Source organism: Carettochelys insculpta, chromosome 24 (genome assembly GCF_033958435.1).
Source record: "Carettochelys insculpta isolate YL-2023 chromosome 24, ASM3395843v1, whole genome shotgun sequence".
NCBI lineage: Eukaryota > Metazoa > Chordata > Testudines > Carettochelyidae > Carettochelys > Carettochelys insculpta.
The window spans coordinates 18,295,001-18,316,093 of record NC_134160.1 but is presented as its reverse complement, the minus strand read 5'-3'; the positions used below and the strand labels follow the sequence as shown (position 1 = coordinate 18,316,093).

Sequence of the window (21,093 nt, the reverse complement as noted above, 5' to 3'; positions counted from 1 at the left end):
GTTAAGTAAAAATATAAGATGGTGTGGTTAAGCACTCAAAGGGCTTGAAATGCAAAAGTTAAGGTTATACACAAGGGGCAGAGTGAAATTTGTTTTTCCTTCATATTTACACAATGACAGAATCTGTAAGGACGATCACTTACTAGCACCCAAGTAATACATTAGAAACACCACTTGCACAATAGTGGCAAACACATTTTCATTCCTGTACAGTGTATTTAAATGTGTTTCATTGCTGTGATGGCCCAGTATATTTCTGTTGACAAGAATGTTAATATATATTCTCTTCCTCTCTCTACAATATCTATTTTAAACAGTCACTTCTTTAAGCAGTATGGCCTTCCATAGCTTCAATCCAAAAGTTTAACCGTAACACAAATTAAGGGCTAGTTTACTCAATAAAGCTGTGATTTTAAATTGGTTTACTTAAAACCACTGCAGCGTTATGAGTGGATATTCTTACATCTTTTACAAGCTAAACCAGTATAAGCCAGGTTTACACTAACATGTACAGATACAATGTCCCAAAATCAATTTTGAAAAAGGGAATGTGGTGCTTTTAAAAATTTTACCCAAAAGCTGTGGGAGAAGTGGGTTTATTTTCCTCCTCTTTCCTCTTATGTAACACCAGTTAAAGCCTTTCTGCTCGAACTTTCTAAATCAATCCACCTTTTGGCAGAGACTAGACCTAGAAGATTCCAGCCTGAACACTGAATTTTTGAGAAAGCTGTGTGCCACTGAAAACAGAGTGAAAGGATGGAAACTTATGCAAGCTTAAACTCTGGAGTTCTTGTTGCCATCACATTATAATGTCAGCAGGCACAGAGCAGCAAAACGGAGACTCGCAGGTCTCCAGGGTTTTTTTCCCCTCAATTTATTTTTAAAGAACTGAAGGAAAAAAACAAGGATTTCTCTGTTTAATGAAATCTGATTTCTACATATGTGTTAGATAGGGCCCCACGATCTTGTAGTGGCAATTCTTTTATATACATACATTCATTGAATTACAGGACATTTCTTTAAAAAAATCACTCCCTCAAAGACAATTAATGGCACAGACAACTTATGATGAACTTTGGGTGACTCACACTTGTGCATTATACACAAATGCAGTGCATTGGTAGCAGAAGTGATACAAATTCTTAGCCCCTTGAATAAGACTTTTCACCCATAGATCTTACAGTGCTTTACAAAGGGAGGGGGAACTTCATTGCCCCATTCTGCAGGATTTCACATGGACTGACAAGAGTTTTGTGAAGGCAAGGAAAGCAGTCACTGAGGCAGAGCAGAGGAGGATATATCCAAAAGTGTTTTTGGCCGGGGTATAGAGAACATAACCAGAGCTCTGCACTTGGAAACAAAGCAAGTAATTTAATACAGATACACCATGCCTGGTCATCTTAACCTTGGCTTCTCTGGTCCCTCCCCAAATTGATCCAAATGTGATTAACAGCTTGTACATTGAATTTAAGCTTTATCTGCATGGAACCTAGCCACCCCAGCGCACACTCTAAAGAAAGCCCACGTGCCAGATACCAAACCATCACCTGACGCCATTTCTGCTGCATGGCGCGATAGGCACACATCTGCCGTTCTCCGCACAGGGCATGCCAGGACCCTGCCCTGCTCCCCTGTGAGGCTAGTTCTGCTCTGAGATAGCACTCCTGTGGGGCCAGGGCAAGGGCGCTGCCTGCTCCCCTCTACACAGGCAAGGGGAAAGGAATGCCACGAGGCACGCTCAGAGCCCCAGAAGAGGGCAAAGCACCCCCTAGTGCACCCATGGGTTGGGCAGTGCACTGCAGCTGGGCCAGAGCAGCCCCACCTTACAGCAGCCCTGGTGGGGGAGGGCAGATGGAGAGGCCACTCCAGCCCAGCCACACCAGAGTAGCCCTGGTGCCCCATGAGCAGGTGTGCTCTAGCCCAGTTGGAACAGCCCCTGTCCATGGCAGGGGACCTAGTCCAGCTCAGCTGGGCTTGAGCAGCCTCCCCAGCCACCCCATCATAACCCTTTTAATCAGTTGACCAGTTAAATGGGATTTTAAATCCCTATCGTAAAGGGCTGATGAGTTCATGGATTATAATACCAGAAGGGACCGCTGTGATCGTCTCGGCCGATATCCTCTGTAACACATGCCAGATATTCTGTATTCAGTACACTCTTACCATGCGTATGCTTTGCCAGCTTCAAATAAATCCTAGGCTATGATAGTGAGAAATGAATCATTCTGCCTCTGCGGCCCGGGTCAGTAGCAACAGCACATTCAATGCTGAATGGCTGCTCAGTGGCTTACACAAGATGAGTTGGTGGCTGGCATCCAGTTCTTAGTGCTTTCTTCACATCACACAAACCAGCAGCTCAACTGACACCAACTGAGCTCCTTGCTGGCCAACTCAGCAGAGGCAACAAGCACCGAATGGACCAGTACAACCAAACTCTCCTTCTCACACTCCTAAAAGTTGACAGCGTTGAACATGTAGGCAGAGCAGAGAGGAAAGCTCACCTTGCTCTCAGATGCTATATGGCCAAAGAGAAGGTCTCTAGCACTGCCTGGCATCTTTCACCAGCACAGAACTCACTTCTCATCAGACCCCCAGCAAATCACAACTTTTGGCTAGTATTCAGGGAGCACCACACTCCCATGTGAACGCGAATGACCACATAGTTGAATAGGACTTGCTCAGCAGAGTCAAATTAACCAGAATGTCTATAAAATAATGAGGAAATTCAGTGGGGGGCATACTATTAATACCAAGTTATGGCAGGGACTTAAACATGCATAAACCAAGAGGTCCAAAGTACCAGAGGGGTAGTTGTGTTAGTCTGTATCCACAAAAACAATGAGAAACCCTGTGGCACCTTATAGACTAAGATTTTTTGCAGCATAAGCTTTCGTGGGCAAATATCCACTTTGACAGATGTATGTCATCTGACAAAGCGGCTACTTGCCCACAAAAGCTTATGCTCCAAGAAATCTGTTAGTGTATAAGGTGCCACGGGACTGCTCATTGAAGTTCAATGTGACATTAACACAAATAACTTGGCTTGCATGAGCATACTAATAGAAGACCCAATTCCGTCACTCTTCCTCACTCTAAGGCATTGCCTGACTCCACAAGAATCCCCAATTAAGATGTTATTCAGTGGCTAAATGTGGCCAAACTGGGCCCTAGCCCACTTTAAAAAACTATTGCTAAAGAAAAATACTGCAAATGCACAAAGGGTCAAGCAACAGGACTTCTGACCAATGTAAGTCTGAACTCCCTGATTTTTAATCACTCTAAATTCACAACATATATTGTCCTTAATGCAGTTTGTTTGCCTGTGATTTGAATGAAGCTAGAAAGGTTGGCTCTGTCAACATTTCAGGCCTTTTAGCGACAGGGTTAAGTTGACTCAACCAGTAGCTAAAAGTTGGGCAGTGCAGTCACTGTTTATCCGTTCTTTTGCTTAAAAATACTTCTGCTTCCAATGAGTAGCATTCATGCTGCTAGCGGGAGAGTGCGCCTGGCGACAACACACAGTTTACACTGACACTCCCTCTGGGAAAACTTTTGTCTTTCGTGGTGGGAGATTTTAGCACTTCTGAATGACAGGAGTTGCGTAGTTCAACTGCCAGGGTAGACATGGACTCAGTCTATGTGTTTAAATGAAACCTGGCTTGGGTTCCATTAGCATTTCAATCCTCAAGGTGTCCTCAATCCTACTGAGCATGATATACGCATGGTGTTGCTTCTGTGCAATGAGAATTTGCCCTGCCCAGATCAAGGTACCCCATTAAGTCTGCATTCCACAGGTGAGCCTGCTGAATGGAATCAGGACAGCCAGTCTGTGGCCAGATTCAGTACAGAAAAAGAACAATGCCAATGTCTTCTGCTTGCAATTCCTATCACATTTGCGGCTTTCCAAAATGCACGATTTCACCTTCCTAAGCAGTCAGGCTCTCATGTTTTGGTGGCAGAAGAATTCCTGTAGATCCTACTTTACAGTACTTCCCAGCTGTCAATCTAGGGTTCACATTCGCCATGAGTGCCAATAGAACTCATAGTGCACTCTCACCTTGCCACACACAGAGCAAGAATTCACTCAGCATTAATGAGGTCTGACCCGTATTTGCTGCCACCCCCCGGTCTCAAGATGTGCCTTGGCCCAGTTTTAGCTCTACCAGGAATCATTTTCATATTGCGTTTAGGACCCCTCTGTCAGGCCCATGGGTCTGGTGCCTGTGCAAAGCTCTGCAGCAGTCCCTGGGAGAAGTCCCCTTAGTATGTTAATCCCTTAAGGTCACCCTCTCACTGGGGTAAGTCCCTGGGCTTTACTGTCTCCTGGGACCAAGCCTTGGACACTTGAGCACCCTTGCCTCACAAGGTGAGCTCCCCTCTGCAAGTCCAACTGAATTGGCTACATGGGGAAGCCTTACATACCCAAAGGGAGCCATGCACTCCACAAATCTTAACTCTGCATAAGCATTGTAAAAGCATGAGGTTTATTTGATGTATGGAACACTACACAGAAAATTCTGGGTTATCACAGAGAACAGAACAGTACAGCCTGGTCCATCTGGGTCAGTTCAGAGCCCAGAGCTCTCCTACCTACCAGCCCAGAAAAGTGAGTCCTGCTTCCAGCAGCCCCTACGTAATGACCCCAGGAGTCCCCCTGTCCTCTTCTCTGGTTTCTTTGACATAAATTGGTCACCTCGCTCTTTGCAGGAAGCCAGACAGTTTTGACAACTAGAGAACAGAGCCCTTCCCCATGCTCCCCTCCACCTTCCCCAAGCATTAGCTGCTGGTACCAATTGGCACAGAGTGGCCTGGCCCCAGACAGCTAGGTGACAGCTCTCTGCAAAGATCAATCAGCTTTTTCCATGCACCTATTTAACCATGCAGCACACAGGGGAAACTGAGGCACAGATACACTAGTACTTGCTCAGTATACAGACAATTAACTGATCCTGAGTACAGCGGATCTCTTTCATAACTCCTCACACCCTGGGTGAGAGCTGGGAGACTTTCAGCATAGGATGGAGACTGATAAAGGAAAGCAAACAACACTACACTACTGAATCCAGAGGGATGCACCATTTCAAATCAGTCTTGTCCCTGAAAACAATGCAACCCTCCCCACACCTTGGAACCAGCATTCCATTTAATTTCTCCCATCCATGGATGGAAAGTTTTGTTACGGGCACCGAGGCATGCTCGGATATGCACCACCAGCAGAAATACAGACTGCTGGCTGTGGACATTCTGACAACCAACTGCGCGGTACCTGAATCTCATCTGAGGGGCCGCCCAAGCACTCGGCTTACAGAGAACTCTGCCTGGAACGATGCAGCACCCAGTAGAACGGAGACCTGAGGGCACTCCTCCCAACCCCCGGGAAGAATTCTCCATCCCATAATGGTGGAGAATGCTCATGGCATGAGGCATCCCTCCAAGGCACAACTGAGAGTCCCCAGAATTGTCCCCATGGATATACCTCAGCACCCAGTAACAGCACACAGAGACCCATCACTTCCCTACAACACAGCGCTGCCCAGGAACAACAGGGAGTTGTTTTAATGGTGCTAAGAAATATACGAACGCCCCACACAAATGAAGGTGGTGCTCTCTCTCAGGGACCGTCAGCTCTGGGAATGCTTTGTTAATTTCTTATGGCTCAGTTGGTGCATTTAGTGGGGATCCAGATAGGTAAAGAGTGGGGTCTTGTCACAAATTACAATATCCAAACATTTAGAACTCGTCCCAACATCTCTTCTGAACAGCAGCTGGGACTGTCAGCTTTATTAACTTAAATCTCCAGATGCTCTATCCAGTGCCAAGGCCTGCCCTGCCAATGACCTGGAGAGGCCTTGGAGAAAAGGAATGATTAACTCATGCTGTGAGCTCCAAACCTTGCCCTCAGCTCCTAAGAGACTGCCAGCTGTGCTGATTCATAAGAGGCTCCAACAATCTACGGCGGGGGTGGGGGTCGGGGTGGGGGAGTGGGGAATGGGATGCTAACACCCTGCTGCTGGAAAAGTGGGACTGTGGAGTATTCAGCGTTCTGACACAGCCACATTGCCAGGACTGGGCCTGGATTAACTCCTTCACAGGAAGAGGAAAGGAACAGTTCACCTAGAAGTAAGGAAACCCTATAGTGCCAGAGAAAGAGAAGTTACTCACCGTAGTAACGGTGGTTCTTCGAGATGTGTCCCCGTGGGTGCTCCACAATAGGTGACGGGCTTGCCCGGCGCCGCAGATCGGATCTTCCAAGCAGTTTCTGCCGGACCGTGCATGCGCCGGCGCACGCCGCTCCCTTGCACGCTCCTGGCCATGTGCGCGATCCGGTCCCCGCCAGTTCCTCGACCAACCGCCTCGGGTGCTCCTGCAAAACACTAACAGAGATCCGAAGCGGGGAGGATGGGCGGGTAGTGGAGCACCCACGGGGACACATCTCGAAGAACCACCGTTACTACGGTGAGTAACTTTTCTTTCTTCTTCGAGTGTCCCCGTGGGTGCTCCACAATAGGTGACTACCCAGCAGTAACCCAAGATAGGAGGTGGGTAATCGGATTATGTGCAGCTTGTCCCCGAGACGACCGCTGCAGAGAGACGGGTATCCTCTTGGAATACCCTGTGAAGGGCGTAATGTTTGGCGAAGGTGTCGTAGGATGACCAGGTCGCCGCTCTGCAAATGTCTTTTAACGCAACGCCCTTGAAAAAGGCTGTTGATGCCGCCACCGCCCTGGTGGAATGAGCCCTGGGAGTGGCCGATAAAGGAATCTTTTTGAGCTCGTAGCACATTTTTATGCAGGATACAATGTGCTTCGAGATTCTCTGCGAGGAGAGACCCTCTCCTTTCAATTTGGGAGCAAGGGAGACTAGGAGTCTATCCGTTTTCCGGAAGGACTTGGTCCTGTCTACGTAGAAGGCTAGCGCCCTCCTCACGTCCAGGAGGTGTAGGCGCGCCTCTTCGTTGGAGTTATGAGGCTTTGGATAAAACGAGGGTAGAACAATAGGTTCGTTGATGTGAAACTCGGAAGAAACTTTGGGAACAAAGGCTGGATGCAGCCGTATGGTTACCGCCTCCTTGGAAAAAACAGTGCAGGGTGGCGTTGCCATGACTGCCGCGAGCTCGCTCACCCTACGAGCTGACGTAATTGCAAGAAGAAAGGTCGTCTTTATTGTAAGGAGGCGGAGGGGAACCGTGGCCAAGGGCTCAAACGGTGGTCCCATCAGTGTGGTAAGCACCAGGTCCAAGTTCCATGAAGGTGGAATCGGTTTCCGAGGGGGGTAAAGGTTTACCAACCCTTTGAGGAACCTGGTAACCATAGGGTGGGCGAACACCGTGTGCCCTTCCTCCTCATGTCTAAACGCCGAGATGGCGGCAAGGTGGACCTTTAACGAGGATAGCGAGAGTCCTCCTCTCTTGAGGTCCAGTAAGTACTCTAGAATTGTAGGCATAGGCACCGAAAGCGGGGCCAGCTGTTTGGTAGAACACCAAGCCGTGAAGCGAGTCCATTTTTGTTTGTAGGTCTTCCTAGTGGAAGTCCTCCTGCTACTTTCTAGGACTTGCTGTACTCCCACTGTGCATGTGCTCTCTAGGGAGCTGAGCCATGGATTAACCACGCTTGCAGTCGCAGGCTTTGGGGGTGCGGATGCACTATGGACCCCTGGGCTTGCGTGAGCAGATCCGGCGCCACCGGAAGAGGCATCGGTGGACGGTCCGACATGCGCAGGAGTAGGGGGAACCATTGTTGGCGATCCCACGTTGGGACTATCAGGATCATCCGGGCCCTTTCCCTCCTGGCTTTTTGTAAAACTTTGTGGATCAGCACTGTGGGAGGAAACGCATAAAGCAGGGGGCCCCCCCACGGGATCGCGAATGCGTCCCCCAGGGACCCCCATCCCAGTCCTGCCCTGGAGCAGAATCGTGGGCACTGCTTGTTGTGCTGAGTGGCAAACAGATCTATTTGGGGAAAACCCCATACGTGGAAAATCGGCCGTAGCAGATCGGGACGGATCTGCCACTCGTGTGTGAGCGCAAAACGCCTGCTCAGCTGGTCTGCCTTCACGTTGTGCGCACCCGGCAAGTATGAGGCTTTCAAGATTATATCGTGGGCGATACACCAGTCCCATAAGCGGATTGCTTCCGCGCATAAGGCACGGGATCGAGCTCCTCCTTGCCTGTTTATATAAAACATGGTGGAGGTATTGTCTGTACTGATCCCGACGACTTTGCCTTGTATGTGGTCTCGAAAGTGTTTGCAGGCGTTGAACACTGCTCTGAGCTCCAGTACATTGATGTGTAGTGACTGTTCCGTGAGTGACCACAGTCCTTGAGTCACCTCTTCGCCCATGTGCGCTCCCCACCCTATGAGGGAGGCATCTGTAGTGAGAAAAACCGATATTTGCGGCTGGTGGAAGGGTACCCCTGTTAGCAAGTTCCTGGGGTTTACCCACCATTGCAGGGATTTGCGCACCCCGGCTGTGGGCGACACCACCCTGTGAACGGTGTGTACTGCCGGTTTGTATACACTCACCAGCCAGTGCTGCATGCTGCGCATGTGTAACCTGGCGTTCTGTACTACAAACGTCGCCGCTGCCATGTGGCCCAGCAGCTGCAAGCACGTCAGGACCGGCACCGTAGGGCTGAAGGTGATGACTTGCACGAGGGAACCGATGGCTCGAAAGCGAGCCTCTGGTAGGTATACTCTCGCTGTAACCGAGTTTATGCGAGCCCCTATGAACTCTATGTCCTGTGTGGGGTCTATTTGTGATTTTGCCAGATTGATAACCAGGCCAAGTGAGGAGAACGTGTTTGCTGTGACGCATATCATGCGCAGAACCTCCCCTTTCGAGGCCCCTTTGAGCAGGCAGTCGTCCAGATACGGGAAAATAAATACCCCGTCTGTGCAGGTAGGCTGATACCACTGCCAAGGTCTTGGTGAAGACTCTGGGGGCCGAGGAGAGGCCAAACGGTAGGACCTTGTATTGGAAGTGTTCGTTGCCTACCATGAACCGGAGGAATCGCCGGTGAGCCGGATGGATGGTTATGTGGAAGTACGCGTCTTGTAAATCGAGGGCTGAGAACCAGTCTCCATCGTCCAGTGCTGTAAGGATGGAGGCGATCGTGGTCATCCGGAAACGTTGCTTGCGCAGGTACCTGTTGAGGCCGCGAAGGTCTAAGATGGGCCTCCAGCCTCCTGTTTTTTTCTCCGTGAGGAAATACCGGGAGTAGAACCCTTTTCCTTGCAGTTGCTCCGGCACCCTTTCCACCGCCCCTATGAGCACGAGATGGGCCACCTCCTGCCTGAGCCTGGCTACATGGGAGGCCTCCTGGAGGTGGGGCTTGGGTGGAGGTCGCGACGGTGGGAGCGACTGGAAGGGGATGGCGTACCCCGTGGCTATGATCTCCAGCACCCATTTGTCTGTGGTGATCCTTTGCCACTGGTCGTAAAATGGTCGGAGGCGATGGTGGAATAGCCGCTTCGGATGACCTTGTGTGATGGTAGTGATGGCGCAGCCCTGGATCTGTATGTCAAACTTGTGGCCTTTGGCCCCGCCCCGAGGACGCACGGCTCTGTTGTGAGCGTCGCCTGGGAGTTCTGTACTGCTGGTGCTGTTGATGTCGCCCTTGCTCGTAACCCCTGTGATACTGGGGGCGCTGTTGCTGGTACTGGTACCGCCTTTGCTGAGGGTAGTACCTTTTCTTTGTGTATGGAGGGGTGTAAATCCCCAGGGTCCTGAGTGTGGCTCTTGAATCTTTACTGGAATGAAGGACCGAGTCAGTTGATTCAGCAAACAGCTTCTGCGAGTCGAAGGGAAGGTCAACTATCTTCGCCTGCAGATCCCTCGGTATACCCGAGGTCTGGAGCCAGGACTCCCTTCGCATCACCACTGCGGTTGCTGTGGAACGTGCTGCTGTGTCCGCAACGTCCAAAGCAATCTGAACTCCCGTCCTCGCAGCCGCGTAGCCTTCTTGCACTATGGCCTTGAGGACAGGCTTTTTGTCCTCTGGAAGCGAGTCCATGAGGGAGGTTAACCTGGAATAGTTGTCAAAATTATGGTTCGCTAAGTGCGCTGCGTAATTTGCCATTCGCAACGTTAAAGTGGAGGAGGAGTAGACCTTTCTGCCGAACAGCTCTAGCTTCTTGGCATCTTTGTCTGTTCCCCCTGTTTTAAATTGAGATGTTTTTGATCTTTGTTGCGAGGACTCCACCACCAAGGAGTTTGGCTGTGGGTGGCTAAACAGGAACTCCATGCCCTTCGCCGGCACGAAGTATTTCTTATCCGCTCTCTTTTGGACAGGCGGAATAGTTGCAGGGGTCTGCCATATTGTAGTGGCAGACTCTAAGATCGCTTCATCAAGCGGTATTGCTACTCTGGAGGAGGCCGGAGGTCTCAAATTTTTGAGGAGCTTATGGTGTTTCTCTTGCACCTCTGCTGTCTGGATGCCTTGCGTGAAGGCCACCCTCTTAAACAGCTCCTGAAACTGTTTGAGATCGTCCGTAGGATGGACGTCCCCCAGGGCCGTAGCCTCGTCCGGGGAGGAGAGCGAGGAACCGCTGGGGTACGTCTCTCTGGACCCTTCCGGTTCCTGCTGGTGATGGTACACCCTCTCGCTGGAGGTTTGCGAGGGAAAATCTCGGGGTTCCATGACCAGTCCCCCCTGAGATGCTTGAGTCTCTGTCCCCGGTCGCAATTGCCCTCGGGGGTACGAGATAGTTTGTGGGGATCTTTCCCTAGTAGATTGCCGATGGTGTGTATGCCCCGCGTGGTAGGGGCGACCATGGCAGTATAGGCACTGTTCTTGGGAAGGTGACCTAGACCACTCCCTTGGTGCGTACCCTCTGCGTCTGGGGGAGGGAGATCGTCGAGACACTGGAGAGAGCGATTTCGCATAATAGTCCAGCGGTTCAAACCCCAGGAAGGGTGAAGGTGGTTCCAGCCAGGGTGAGGCTGGTTGTAAAAATGGAGAAGGGGGCTCCGGGTAGGCTAGGGGGGACCCCTGCCTTCTGGTTGGAGTCTGCAACCTGAGCGGAGGGCTGTGAGAAAGCAGCTCCACAGCCCTGTCCGGAGAGGGGCTGCAATGCCTCCTCTTGTGTGCAGCCTTCCCCCTCCCTGGAGGAGGTAACTCCGCCCCCTGACGCGCGGGGGATCCCGGCCCCGTCAGCACCGTGCTAGGCACGCTCGAAGGTGGTGCCGCACGTGCGGTGTCCTTCTGCGCCTGCAGGCTACGTGCCTGCGCACTCTGCACCGCCGGTTCCCTGGGGGTCGGTGCCGCTGCCTGCGGTGCTGCTGGTACCGGCGCTTGTTTAGCCGCCGCCCTGCCTGCGGTGCGGGGCGGCTGGCTGATTATCGGAGGCTGAGCCGCTTCCACGTGGCTCTCCGTGCCGCCGCCGATCAGCTGTTGCTGCGGCTGGGGGCTGCTTGCTCCTCCCGTCCCGCTCACTGTTGCTGCCGGCAGGGATCGGGCTGGAGAGACTTTCCTCCGTTTTTGCGCTGATGGAGTGAGGGAGGCAGCTTTCCTTTTAAGGGCCCCGGAGGGTCCCTCCTGCTGCGGCCGTTCCGGCACGTCTGGCTGGAGGGCCTTATCAAGAAGCAGCATTTTAATCCGCATCTCCCTGTCTCTCCGTGCTCTGGTTGTTAATTTAGCACAGAAGGCGCATTTCTGTGCCACATGGGACTCCCCCAGGCACCTTATGCATAGACTGTGCCCATTGGACGCTGGCATCGCCTCTCGGCAGGACTCACATTTTTTAAAGCCTGAAGAGGACATTGTTGGTGAGTCTTTGAGTTTTTAAGTGGGTACTTAGCACCTTCTTTGTGCTGTTTTCCCCGTCCGATGGCCTGCCTCAGCAGGAGGGCTGATGGCCGTAGCTCCTGGCCTCCGGCGCTTGTTACTGGGACTGGACTGAAGCTGTCCCGCTCGTAGTTTGTTTGTTGTTGTTTTTTTTTTTTTTTTTTTTTTTGCAAAATAACAACCGGCTAACTCGTAGTAGCCTAAGTACCTGAAAAACTTTTAAAGAGAAACAGATAAAGTTGTTGAATACGCTATTTGGCCTTAGCCTAGTCGGATTCCGTCTGCAGCCGACGGCGGTTAAGAGGAACTGGCGGGGACTGGATTGCGCACATGGCCAGGAGCGCACAAGGGAGCAGTGCGCACCAGCGCATGCGCGGTCCGGCAGAAACTGCTTGGAAGATCCAATCTGCGGCGCCGGGCAAGCCCGTCACCTATTGTGGAGCACCCACGGGGACACTCAAAGAAGAACACACACCTATGCATACAGTCACTTCTACATGCTGCTGCTGAGGGTCAGGCACTTTACATGTAGTTAGCATGTTTTCCAGCACATGTGGTGAGTCTGGGGCATTAGTAACTCAATGGCCTGGAGGAAAGAAACAAGAGTGGGGTGAGGAGCACCTTCTTACCTTGGTACTGGGAAGGAGACTCTGATGGGCGACCATCCTTGTGCTTTCTACCATCTTTCCAGTCTAGGGCTAAGACAAGAAACAAAGCATTGGTGTGAGTGAGCAAGCCACCAGACTCGATCCTAGTCTTCAGCATGAAGTAGTCACTCAGTAACACTTGGTTTGGTTCGCCCCATCTCCTAGGGAAGAAATGGCCTCACGACAAGAGGGAAGATCCCAGTTTTTGACCTTCTCTCTACCCATCAACAGCCACTGCAGAATCCACCTTGCTCCCATCTCAGGCTCCATCTGGACTAGCCACTGAGCTCAAGAGAAGAAAATTTGGACTCAGGTGTCCCATGGGTTTCCATCTTTTACCTGCTGATATTCATCTGAAATGCTGCGCCAGAAGGTAAGGAACAAATCTTTCACCCTCTGGTTTCTAACATTTTAAACTATGCTAAAGACTGGCAGGCTTCGGGGACCCAATCAGAAAGGGCATGAAAGGGAGCTGCCTTCTCCTGTGCTGTTTTATGGGAGACAGAATCCGGGTTCAGACCCCCACACCCAAATAAAGGTCAATGAAACTATTCCCTCTCACTGCCCCCATTCACCTAGCCCCTCTCCTGGGGATTCAGGGGCCATAGACATCACTGGATTTCCACCAAAGTCCCAAAAGGTCACATAAAACACCAGGGTCTGAGCTCCAATATGGGCTGATCAATGCCCTGATCACAAGGGCCTGGAACACTGAGTATTACTCATCTCCTGCAGAGAGAGCCAAAGTCAGCTGGACAGCACAGAATCACAGGGTTGGAAGGGACCTCAGGAGCTCATCTAGTCCAGCCTCCTGCTTCAAGCAGGATCAACCCCCACTAAGTCATCCCAGCCAGGACCTTGTCAAGCCAGGACTTAAAAACCTCGAGGGATGGAGAATCCACCACCTCTCTAGGCAACGCATTCCAGTGCTTCACCACCCACCTGGTGAAGATGTTTTTCCTAATATCTAACCTACACCTCTCCCTCTTCAACTACAAACCGTTGCTCCCTGTTCTGCCGTCTGGCACCACTGAGAACAGTTTTTCACCCTCCTCTTTAGAGCTCCCCTTCAGGAAGCTGAAGGCTGCTATTAAATCACCCCTCAGGCTTCTCTTCTGTAAACTAAACAAGCCCAAATCCCTCAGCCACTCCTCAGGGGTCTTGTGCTCCAGACCCTTAATCAGTTTTGTTGCCCTTCGCTGAACCTGCTCCAACACATCCACATCCTTTTTATACTGGGGGGCCCAAAACTGGACACAATATTCCAGATGTGGCCTCACCAGTGCCGAATAAAGAGGAACAACTACTTCTCTAGATCTGCTCGAAATGCTCCTCCTAATGCACCCTAGTATGCAGTCAGCCTTCTTGGCTACAAGGGCACACTGTTTACTCATATCCAGCCTTCATCCACCATAACCCCTAGGTCCCTTTCCATCGTACTGCTGCTGAGCCAGTTGGTCCCCAGTCTATACCAATGCTTGGGATTCTTTCGCCCCAAGTGCAGGACTCTACACTTCTCCTTGTTGAACCGCATCAGATTTCTTTTGGCCCAGTCCTCCAGGTCACTCTGGATTCTCTCTCTACCCTCCAACGTATCTCTCTCTCCCCCAAGTATTGTGTCATCCACGCTGGCTACTTTTGACCACGTTCTGCTCTTTCAAGTGCTCCAAAAATGGATTCCTTGAGGATCCCCTCTATTATTTCCCCCAGGGATTGAAGTATGGCTGACTGGTCCTGGATTGTCCTTCCTTCCTTTTTTTAAAGATGGGCACTACATTTGCCTTTTCCCAGTCATCCGGGATCTCTCCCAGTCTCCAAAGATAATGGCCAAAGGTTCAGCAATGACATCGGCCAATTCCCTCAGTACCGTTGGGTGCATTAAATCCAAACTCATGGATTTGTGCACATCTAGTTTTTCTATATAGCTCAGAACTTGTTCCTTCCCCACAGATGGCTGCTCTCCACATTCCCATACTGCATTGTTTAGGACTGTCATGTGGGAGTCCACTTTGTCTGTGAAGACTGAGGCAAAAAAAGCATTGAGTACTTCAGCTTTTCCTGTCATCTGACATGAGGTTACTTCTCATCCAGTAACGGCCCCACACTTTCTCCGATAACCCACTTATTGTTAACATGCCTATAGAAACCCTTCTTGTTACTCTTCACATCCCTTGCCAGCTGCAGCTCCAACTGTGCTTTCAGTTTCCTGATTACTCCCTGGCATTCTCCAGCTGTATGTTTATACTCCTCCTTAGTCAACTGTCCACGTTTCCATTTCTTGTATGCATCCTTTTTGAGTTTAATCTGACTAAGGATTTCCCTGTTAAGGTAAGCTGGTTGCCTACCAGATTTGCATTTCTTACTATGCAGCGCGATGGTTTGTTCCTGTGCCTTCAGTAAGACTTCTTCAAAATACTGCCAGTTCTCCTGAACTCTTTCCTCGTTCAGCTTCGTTTCCCCCAGGAATGCTGCTCCTCAGTTTGTTCAGGGAGTTGACGCCTGCTCTTTTAAAATCAAGGGTCTGTATGTTACTGCTCACCTTTCTTCCTTTCGTCTGGATCCTGAAATCAATTCTCTCCGGGTCGCTGCAGCCCAGGTTTCCATCCACTTCTATTTCTCCCACTAGTTCTTTCCTGTTTGTGAGCAGCAGGTCAAGTTGTGCACGGCCCCTGTTCAGCTCCTTCAGCACTTGTACCAAGACGTTATCCCCAACATTCTCCAAAAACCTCCTGGATTGTCTGTGTGCTGCTGTATTGGTCTCCCAACAAATGTTTGGATGATTAAAGTCTCCCATGAGAACCAGGGCCTGTGCTCTGGAAGCTTCACTTAGCTGTCTGAACAAATCCTCATCTATCTCATCTCCCTGATCTAGTGGTCTATAGCAGACACCAACTGCAACATCACTTCTGCTACTTCCACCTCTAAGCTTAACCTAAAGACACTCAACTGGATTTTCTCCCTCCTTATACTGGAGCTCTGAGCAACCACACTGCTCCCTCACACAGAGCACAACTCCTCCTCCTTTTCTCCCGTCTGTGCTTCCTAAACAGTTTATAACCTTCCATAACCGTGCTCCAGTTGTGCGACTCATCCCACAAAGTCTGTTATTCCAACCACCTCATACTTTTTTGACTGTGCCAAGGCCTCGAATTCTTCCCGTTTGTTCTCTAAGGCTTCTGGCATTGCTGGTTGATCAAGAAATGGTGCCAACAGCTCCACAGCAGGTCACTTCAAGTCTTCTGGTGACCACAGACTGTGAAGTGGCCTAAAAATAGAGGGGTTCCCTTCCCAAAGTGTGATAAACAAACTGGCAGCCCCACACAGGGAAGCATGATTGGCCCTGGATTAAAAATCTATTAATCCCTGTTTGTCTGCTGCTTATCAAACGAGGCTGTGCCATGCACTGGTAGCAGACTAAGGCACAACGTGGCGCGCATTACTGCTATTAACAGTCTGGCACATTTATTTCTCACAGCATTTTAATGCTGTTTTAAGAAGCAAATTTGTGGAGCTCAATGACATATATTCTTCCACTGTGAAAAGGAGTTCTTAGTGAAAGGATGCTAGGAAAATATGCAGGGAAATAGATTTAAAAGGTCTCAACAAAATGTCAGAAGAGCCACAAACTGCTGCTGAAAGGGCAGACAGACACTTGGGGGAGAGGCCAGGTTCAAACAGCCATTTTCTCCTTTGGCTCCTTAAGCTTCCTCACATCTGTACCTGCCAAAACACTGCCCTTGGCTCTCACGCACAGTCAACACAGTGGGAGGCAGGGGGGTTGTTATGGTTGAACCAGCCGTCTGGGAGCCGTAAGGCAAACTGAACTTTAGCCACATAGTGATAAGACTGGTAACAGAGGAAGCTGTGCTAGTCTATATACTATCAAAACAAAAAAGCAACCAGTACCACACTGTAACGGAAACCCACTGATTGCTGTACTTACCTACATGCTTCTAGCTTCCATCCTGCACATGTAACTAGATCCATTGTTTACAGTCAAGCCCTCAGGTACTATCACATTTGCTCTGATCCATCTGACAGAGACCAAAAACTACAAGATCTCTACCAAATATTCATAAACTTGAATTACCCACCAGGAGAAATAAAAAAACAAATCAACAGGACCAGACGAATACCCAGAGACCAGCCACTCCAAGATAGGCCCAAAAAAGCCAAGAACGGACCACCACTGGTCATCACCTACAGCCCCCAACTCAAACCACTGCAACACATTATTGAAGATCTACAACCTATCCTTAATCAGGATGCCACACTCCAGAAGGCCCTAGGTGACAGGCCTATTCTCTCCTACAGACAACCTCCCACCCTTACGAGGATCCACACCAACAGCCACAGTCTATATGGCAGGAACACCAGTCCCGGAAATTTCCCTTGCAACCAAGCCCTCTGCCAGCTTTGTCCACATATCTTTTCTGGGGACACCATCACTGGATCTAACCAGGTTATTCACAGAATCACAGGCACATTCTCATGTTCCTCAACTAACATCATATATGTCATCATGTGCCAACAATGCCCAGATGCTTTATATATTGGACAGACTTCAAACTCCCTTAGAAAAAGAGTTAATGGGCACAAAACAGACATAAAAACACTCCTGATTCACAAACCTGTCAGCCGGCATTTTAATGGAGTGGGCCATTCTGTTAATGACTTAAGAGTCTGTGTGTTACTGAAGAAGAATTTTCACAACACTCTTGAAAGAGAGACTGCCGAACTCTCTTTTATATTCAAATTCAACACATTTATGACTTGGTTTGAACTGGGACTGGAATTTTCTGAGTCACTATAGGGGCTCATTTGCATACTTGGCTTAATCTAATTCTTGACTCCCCCCCTTCTGCCCCTCTACTCTCTGATTTGCTCACCTTGATCATTTTTTTTTTGATTTGTCCACCTTGATTACTGTTTTTGGTTCTCTGTGCCTTAAATATTGAGTCGGTTCTGCTATGGCTATGGTCTGAAGAAGTGGGTCTGTCCCACCAAAGCTCACTTAATAAATTATTTTGTTAGTCTTCAAAGTGCCACTTGACTGCTTTTTTGTTTGATAGTGATAAGACTGGTTTGCCTAGCTCTTCCCCCTACTGTTTAAAGAGACAACTAAAAGTGGGGTGGTGGAGTCAATATTCTTTTGGTCTGAGAATCCACCCTGGTGGATAGTGAGACTGAGAGCTGAAATCACAGGGTTTTGCCTCAAGCCAAACCCACAAAGTGGCTGGTGCATGGCCAGTAGGAGAAATGGCAGACAGCCAGCGGGGCAGCTGGCAGGAGGAATTGCCTCATGGGGAGAGGGGTAGGTCGGTGGTTTGAGCACTGGCCTGCTAAACTCCGGGTTGTGAGCTCAATCCTTGAGGGGGCTGTTTCGGAATCTGGGGCAAATAGATTTAAAAAAAAATCATCAGGGATGGTGATAAGGGGATAGGACTCAATGACCTCTGAAGGTCCCTTCCAGTTTTATGAGATAGGTATATCTCCATATATTATAACAGTGTGGGCATACCACAAGGGTGGGAAACACTGGACTCGGTGCACAGCTGTGATCATTAAAAAAACAGCCCAGCCCATGGACTAAAATGTAGCTTTGGCCCATCTGTATTCCCAGGCACACCAAAAACTGAAAGCTCACATGAAGGGAGATGCTCTACCACGTCCTAAGAAAAGCAAGGCTGGAGAATACCCATGGGGCACTTAATGCCCCTCCCCTGCTGTGCAGGATTGTGCTCTCCCACAACATACTTCTGTTCAAACACTCACAGCTTCAGGCATTCTGGATACTGTACTGAGTTTTCTGCAGGCTAAGTCCCATTTCTGCAGGTAATTTCTTCAATGAAAAATCCTTCATAAGCAGCATACAAAACCAACAAAAGAGAAGGTACACAAGTGCACTGCTGTGCAAATTATTTTAGCTAAAAGGGTCAGTGAATTCTAGAAAACCAGGTAAATAGGGCAGGAATTTGTTAGTTGCACGCACAGACACTGATTTCGGAACACAGGGCACTATATACACAATGCTGAGTTCACAACATCAACACAGGCTAGCCTCCCGCTCCACGTGGCAAAAAGATGATCAGCTGTGTGAGAGGCCACACTGCTGACTAATCAACCTGTCTCTTTTATTACCAAGCCTTCCAGCTGCCTCCCAGCATGCGCTCCCTGTCTTCCTTCATTTACTTCACTTCATTAAAGGAGAAGTGGTGCTAGAAAGAGGATAATAGTCGAGTAGTGAAAATCCCTGGAGAAGCAAAGGCAACATTAAAAAAAATAAAGGGAAAGGGGAAGAAATCAAGCATGGAAATCTGCAATAAAGGCCCTGTGTATGTGGCAGATGTGAACAAAGAACTGGCAAGGATGCTTCACTTTTTACTGTTCCCCCTCCTCCATCCTTTGTGGACAGCATGATGTGATCGCACCAGTGAAAGGCACGTGTGTATGGAGCACCATCACAGGAAATCAATACTTTTTTAAAAGAACAAAAGCCCTGAACTGCTAAGATGCAAACAGACTGCTTGGCTTTATCCTTTTGTTTAGGCAAACGACATATAGATAGCTTGATTGTAACCACACAGTGCTCCCTGTGCCTGCAGTTCCTACAGCCTTGTAATGAGATGAAAGATTCAGGCAACTGAGGTAAGTGCCTGTGATGTATTAGATCTCCACAAGGTAGGCTGGTCCTCAGTTTCATGCCTCATTAGAAGGGGGAGGCTTCTGCCAGAAAGCAACTGTGCAGCTCATGCTGCAAGCACTAGCAGATGGTGCATGGAGCAGGCTCGCAGTGGAATATCCCAACCTGACATGATACAATGAGGATAATAAAAGTTCCTTTCAAATGTCCCTGCCACCCAAGCCAGCCTAAACATTCCTTAAAAAGGTCTGCAACAGTGATTGTGCAAAAGGTGGAGATGGGAACTCAAATCGTACCTATGGAGCAGGTACAATGCAGACCGCTGCAGCGTGAGCTCTCCTATGATCCCTGCTGGGAGCTGGTGCCACCGGGCAGCATCAGTGGGACTGAGAGGTCTCAAAGCAGTTTAACCCTGTGTCTTTCACGAGCAGACTGCGCTGGCGTGGGGATGGACTAAATCACAACAGGGATTTTTCTTCTTTTAACTTCCACCCATATAGACTATAGTCCTAGAGGGCCCAAGACAGACCTACTCCCCTTCCTTCTCTTTGGGACTCGGGTCCCAGATCATCTTCTCCATCTCCATACCGACTCTCTAACCATCTGCAACTGATTCATTAGTTTATACTCAACTAACCCAAGGGCTTAGCCTGGACCGTGCAGTATCACTTACATTTCTGAGGGCCTGGCTTCCGCATTATACCGCCTGCTGCCGTCCCAAGGCTGGAACTAGCTTGGCTTCAGCCAACTGAAAATGTCTGGGGAAAAAAGGAATAAACATGATAAAATTTACAGCCCTGCATTAGACAAGTGTCTGCAATATTAAATACTCAGTGGGGAAATATAAGTATCCTTTCATTCCAGGCTGCTTGGAAAATCTCCGACCAGTAATGTGGACATGTCAAACCTTATGAAACCAGAAGGTTCTTTCTCCAGTAAGTGAGCAACTTGAAATTTACAGCAGCAGCAACACAAATTAGCAAGAGCAGTGTATACCAATGTCTATGCTCACTGTACAACAGGTCCCAGGAGAGTGTGGGGAGAAGGACAGGTTGTTCTTGCCCTCTAACAAAGAGAGACCTGAATATTATTAAAGAAACACATGGAAAGGTAATACTAACCTGGTGATAAGAAAAGCATAATTCCTAACCTGACATGCGCAGTTTGAATGACACATGATAACTGTGTGCAGTTAGTAAGACGACCAGGACACAGAAGGCAAGAAATATTTTCCTTGTTACTGCTGTGCAATGCAAACCCTGGTTGCTGATCTGGGTTTGATACCTTGTTTGAGGTGGCCTGGCTGGTAAGTTCACTGCCAAGAAATCCAAGGATTTGTATTTTTGTCATAGGAAAGCATTATTGATTATCAAAGCCAGATGGAGATTTACTCCACACATTCAGGTCAAAGGTCATGCTTCCCTTCTGAGGCAGGTCACAGGACGTCTAAAGACCAGTTTCCTTTGTACCAAGTGATACAGCTAGGGCAACCATATCTCCCTGTCCCAAATACCGGACAGGGAGATATGGGGCGGAGAGGGGTGGCTCCTCCTGGCTCTCTGGGAAGGAGGCGGCAGCCACCAGCCTGTCCCTCGTGTCCCAGGAAAGCTAAAGGCCCCAGTGCTCCCTGGGAGCCCAGGGGAAGCGGCAGCCACCAGCCCTCCCCTAGAGCCCCAGTGAAGCTGCAGCTGCCAGTGCTTCCTGGGAGTCCCAGGAAAGCGGCAGCCCCCAGCGTTCCCCTAGAGCCCTGCAGAAGCGGCAGGGACGCAGCAGCTATGCCTGCGCAGCTGCTGGCGGAAAAGGTCAGCGGCGGGGACAGCCCAAATACAGGACAATGGCTACATCTACACTAGCCAAAATCTTCGAAATGACCATGCAAATGGCCATTTCGAAGTTTACTAACGAAGTGCTGACATACATATTCAGCGCTCCATTAGCATGAGGGTGGCCGCGGCACTTCGAAATTGGTGCGGCTTGTCCAGACGGGGCTCCTTTTCAAAAGGACCCCAGCTATTTAG

General features: G+C 49.5%; 1 protein-coding gene across 8 annotated transcripts in view; it reads right to left on the bottom strand.

Annotated features, from left to right (window-relative positions):
* Positions 1-21,093, bottom strand: part of SCMH1 (Scm polycomb group protein homolog 1) — a 148,695-nt gene that overhangs the window by 86,705 nt on the left and 40,897 nt on the right. For 7 of the 8 annotated variants that reach the window (XR_012642415.1, XM_074976228.1, XM_074976226.1 and 4 more), the window contains exons 2-3: positions 19,749-19,833; positions 12,415-12,483 (exon numbers count right to left, since the gene is read on the bottom strand). Coding sequence is in view for 7 of the 8 variants with exons in the window: in XM_074976228.1 (XP_074832329.1) it covers positions 12,415-12,483; positions 19,749-19,773 (94 nt within the window). In the remaining variant the exon portion in view is untranslated. The remainder of the gene's footprint in view (positions 1-12,414; positions 12,484-19,748; positions 19,834-21,093) is intronic. The other variant, XM_074976225.1, reaches the window with a different exon arrangement.